Source organism: Aphanomyces invadans (assembly GCF_000520115.1).
Source record: "Aphanomyces invadans strain NJM9701 unplaced genomic scaffold supercont1.16, whole genome shotgun sequence".
In the NCBI taxonomy this organism is placed as follows: Eukaryota; Oomycota; class Saprolegniomycetes; order Saprolegniales; family Verrucalvaceae; genus Aphanomyces; species Aphanomyces invadans.
The window spans coordinates 378659-383559 of record NW_008580161.1 but is presented as its reverse complement, the minus strand read 5'-3'; the positions used below and the strand labels follow the sequence as shown (position 1 = coordinate 383559).

At 49.5% G+C, this 4901-nt stretch overlaps 1 protein-coding gene across 1 annotated transcript; it reads right to left on the bottom strand.

Moving 5' to 3' along the window:
• Positions 1 to 486: 486 nt before the first annotated feature.
• Positions 487 to 1239, bottom strand: H310_08083 (hypothetical protein; the record flags this gene model as incomplete). The annotated part of the gene is made up of 2 exons (XM_008873704.1): positions 487 to 809; positions 876 to 1239. 2 exons carry the CDS (start codon positions 1237 to 1239, stop codon positions 487 to 489), a joined length of 687 nt encoding a protein of 228 aa, XP_008871926.1.
• Between the last annotated feature and the right edge of the window lie 3662 nt (positions 1240 to 4901).

Below are 4901 nucleotides of genomic sequence, written 5' to 3'. Positions count from 1 at the left end.
TCTGCAATGAGAGCGTCCTTCTTCATGTGAGGAAGCTTACTCTCGTTGCTGCCATGTATTTCAATGGACAATTCCATAAGTTTTTGAAGAGTTACGAAAGTCTTTGCAAGCGTGTCAGTCGGCAACTCAGAGAACGCATTTTCTACAGCAACAATAAGCTCCGTCTACCACATCTAGGAAACTTTTCCTGGATGGCAGGGACAACCTTATTTAAAATGGTATTAAAATAAAGTGGTGCGTCGACGGTTTGTGGGGTGGTGACCATGGCGCCCTTCGGCCTGTTCTTGCTTCCACGCTGCGCTGGCGCCACCTGAACGAAGGGTCAAACGCCAACCTTGCCGTCCCATTCCTTCTTGCCGTGTGGGTCATATCGCGGCCTGGCCAGCGGCAAGGAACATCACCTTCGTGATAAAGCGCTTGGACTTGACCGTCTGAGCCCCGCCACCTCTTCGTCCTCATTCACATAGTACCTACGTTTAACCTTCGTCACGTAGAACCACTTTTCGTCAACAGGCACATAGTCGTGCATGTCGTCGAAAAGATGGCGTCCACTTTGCTTTGCAAAGACCGAACGAAGGACATGGCGAACTTGAGCCGCTCTTCGACGTTCGCAAGGGTGAGATGGGGCTTGACGTGGTTGGACACCGCCTTGAAGCGAGAATTCTTCTTCATGTGGCGAAAGATCGTCGTCATAGGGATTCCACACGCAGCCGACAGAGAGGGCAAGGCCTGCAGTTGCATTTGTGGCACGTTTCCTATGGCAGCTTCAATTTCGTCGCTTGTTCGTAGCGCGTGGCGTCCAGAATTCCCTAGAAAAGTACATCCTCGTATCAATAATTGCGTAAACCAATACTTGTCAGGTTTGAGAGAATAACCTTTAGTTCTTGTGGCAACATCGGCGGCACGGTAGCCGTCGCGGACCGAGAGACGCGCTTGCGTCCACAGACGTGTTATCGTTCGCGGATGGCAGCGAAACTTCTGTGCAAGCTCGGTGAGAGCACCACGTGGCAGCACACCGTCAACGGCGACGCTAAGCAGCGTTTCGTATGTCGTGCGGCGATGGGCGAAGCTCAGGTGTTTGCGCAATTCCGCGAGGTCCCGGACGGCGACAGGAGCATCAGCGCTTCCCCGCGGTGAACGATGAGGCATGTAGGGGCGATAGGTGTGTGCAGGACGTGCTGTGTTTCCGATGAATTGTGGAATGAAGTACTGGTGGATCATTTTGCAATCGATGTCCATGACGCAGAAGTTTTGCCACGCAATATCTCAACAACCAAAGTGGCTGGAAAGTGCTATAAAGTACCTAATCAAAGCGATCTTGCGCTTTCCAGAACGCCTATCAGACACTCAATCGGAGTATTATTTAAAAAATGCCACCAACCACAAGTACAACATGACAAATTTTGTGGAACAGAGTAGTGCCTGTTGGTTGAACAGCGTTTTGATCTTGGTCCATCCCTTCCACGTCCCCCGCCTGTACACTCCGTTCCCCACGCGGATTATACCGTCCCCGCATGGACACACCGTACTCCGCATGCAACAAGAAGTGTGTGGTAAATATCATGCAGGAGTGACACAATTACACTGTTAAAGAAAATGCCTGCCTGCACGATGCCATAGCATTGTCTTCCGCCGACCGCCCCTGCAGGCGACCGCTTTTACTGCTCTGTTTGCTGCCGACTGCGTCAGTAGCATGTTGCCTTGGCGCTTGTCGGCCACCAGTCCATCCAATGCTTACGAGATGTCATCTTTTGTTAAAACACATCCTAGAACAGTGGCCTCAACAGTTATCATTACTCATTATGGCAATGTCTTTTCTGTAGTAAATGGAGAATTAGGAAAGCTTCAGCACACCGCACGTAATTTCGAGAAAGATATTCATTACACTGTACACTTAACTGAGTGATCTTTCAATTTGCTATGGACAAATGCAGGGGAAGGGATGGGGGGGTTAAGCCTTTTTTGCCTTCGCGAATATGTCACGGCGGATGCCGATGGGAGTGAGGCGGCAGAGGCGTTGGAGATGGATGGGGCGCTGGTGTTCGGACCGGTGGAGCGTGTCGAGGATGTCGACTTTGTCCTTGCCGTCGTAGAGGTGAAACATGAAGCCCGGTAGACGTTGGAGGATGTAAGCATGACTCCCATCACTCTCGTCGTGATCAGGAGGTAGAGACCCTCTTCGTCGGTGGCGGAAATCGCGTCGCAGACCACACCACTTGCTGTGCGAGTTGCGATGTTGTTGGTGGCCGCTTCAAGACGGAAGGGTAAGCCGTGTTTCATGACATGGCGGCCCATGAAGGGGCGAAACTTGGATTGGGGGATGGCCGAAGTTGGGTCGATACCTTGGGCGTCTTTGTACTCCTGGAGATCTTCGGCCGTGAAGCTAAAGCCAGATCCAGGAGATCACCGGCCTGGTGCAGAGCGGCCACCAGGCTAGTGTTGTCTTCATTAGCGCCGATCATGAGCCAGTCGCCGGAGTTGCGGCGCCACTTCATGAAGTCGACAGTGCGTTGGGAGGCGGGTAGAGCCAGGTACTTCTCCAGGAGGGCTTTGACGCTGTCCAGAGAGGAGTTTTCAAGTTCGCCCTCAAAAACCCATTCCTTGTTGGCGAAGGTGGTGGACGGATGAAGCCATTGGACGAGGTTCCACGACTCATCGGGCTGGTCGGGGTTGGCTTGCTTGTCGATGAGGCCGTCGATATGTTGAAGGGTGGGGTCTGCTGCAAGTTCCGCTTCGTAAGCGGAATTGCGAGAGCGACCAACGGTGGAGGCCGTGTGGGGCTTGGACGCTCTGCGGTGGACCGCACATATTTTCGAAAACAGGCGTCTGATACGAGAGGTGTCAATACTTAACCTATATGCAGTTCCGTATACTTTGTTTACAGTCCGCGAAGGCATCGAGGGGACCGAGATTAGGGTTAGTTGACATTATTGTATGTCAAAGGTAGAGTTTGAAATAAAATTGGTAGGAAAACTGGATATTATTTTACAATGCAAATATTGCATTTGAAAGTTATTCCGTATCAGTGTCACTTTGTCCAGAAGACGACTCCGACGAGGAGGAATCAACATTGTTCACTTCATCCATGGTAACGAGCAAATCATACAGGTTTCTCACAAGCTTCTCACAATGATGAACACAGTTCAAAATCATTGTAGGTGGCAGCATCGCAAAAGCCACGTCAAGGCGAGAGCGGACATCCGAAAAGGTCGTGTCGACGGTATACTGCACTCCAACGTCACCTTTTACTTTTGACCAGACCATTTCAATAGGTTGAAGATCCGAGTGATGTGGCGGAGTGTAGACCACGTTGTGCCCACGTGCACGCGCCATGGTCACCACAACCGGGTCCACACGAGCTGCCAATACAGGTTTGAGCCGTGACCATATTGCTTTCTTCAAATCGTTCACGTCAACATCAACTCCGTAGCGCTGGCACGCGAGAAGTAAGTCCAACTTCCGCCAAGTACAACGCGGGGTCTCCACAGGTAAAACCTTGTGGTACTTTGCATTATTCATAACGAACGTGACACCAGTCTTCCCCAGAGATTCGACTTCGTCCACGACTCTCACGAACCATCGAACGAAATACTCGTGTTCAAACGTTCCATGGTAGTCTTTCGGCTCCTTCTTTCGTTTTTTCCCACCCTCGAAAATGTCGAGACCAAGCAATTTGGCATCCTGTGGTCTGTTGGCCATAATACCAGCGATGAAACACAGCCGACGACCCTTGTGCTTGGCCTTTGGAGGTGCGTCGTACGTCGGATCGAACAGACTGTCTTAATGACGGGAGTAGTGATGGTGAATGAAGCTCTCATCCAGAAAGACAACAGGCGTCTCTGGTGGCAGCCGCATCATATGCTGCACGTAAAGGTCACGAGCTGCGGCATATGCACTTGAAACACTGTATGTGGCATGACCTCGGCGTTTGCCACGTTGGAAGCCTAGCTTCGCAAGGTACACTTGCACTACCCTCAAACTTCCTGACGTACTTGCTTTGTTGTCAAGGTCACAGTGTATGATTCCGTTTTCAACAACAAGGCAAATACGTCCTTGGCAACCGTGCGGACGTTTGTCATGCTGCGTTGACGGATGAATTGGCGAACGAGCGTTGTGACTGCACGTGTTCGAGGTATACGACTTGGTTATTGGTTCTGGTTTGACGAAATTGGCGCGACAATGACGGTTCTCGATCTCTCGTATTCTGTCCACACCTCCTTGACGACTTTCAAGCTACGTCCTAGGACCCGGGGGATCTTTTCGGACACGTTGCGGGTGTTTTCACGGCGATAAACAGCATGGAGACGGAGTATGTCAAGACGTTCTTCTTTAGTAAGATTTCTTGAACGCTTTAGTCGAATGTAGTTGGTAATATCATCATATTCGTCGTCGCTGATGGTGGCCATACCGAACTTCGTGAATGGACGACACCGGCACCACAGCATTATTCTAAAGAGGTAAGGCTTTCACAGGTCGAATTAATTAAAATATTGCCCCTCGAAATTTTTGTTTATTAATTCATAGAGGTTATTGGATTTTGCTGCGAAAATTGGATAAATTGCTCTACATTTCGCAAAATATCTCAAAGGTTATGCATTTTCAAGTTTTGCATTCATTAAACAACTTTTAGATGCCACTGAGCTCTGTCCACATACAAAATTTCAGAGGACACCCTTATATGCTTATAGAGATATGAATGAAAGTCTCCTCGATGCCTTCGCGGACTGTTAATATGAACTGGTTCCTCATAGTTGGCACACAAGAATTCTTCTTATATTGTCCTTTTCGCCAATATTTGGACTCTTGAGTGGATTGTCCAAAATCGATCGATCCATTTATATACTTCTGTTTGTATACAATACTCAACCAAGTAATAATCCCCCTTTTGCACTCAAGATGAT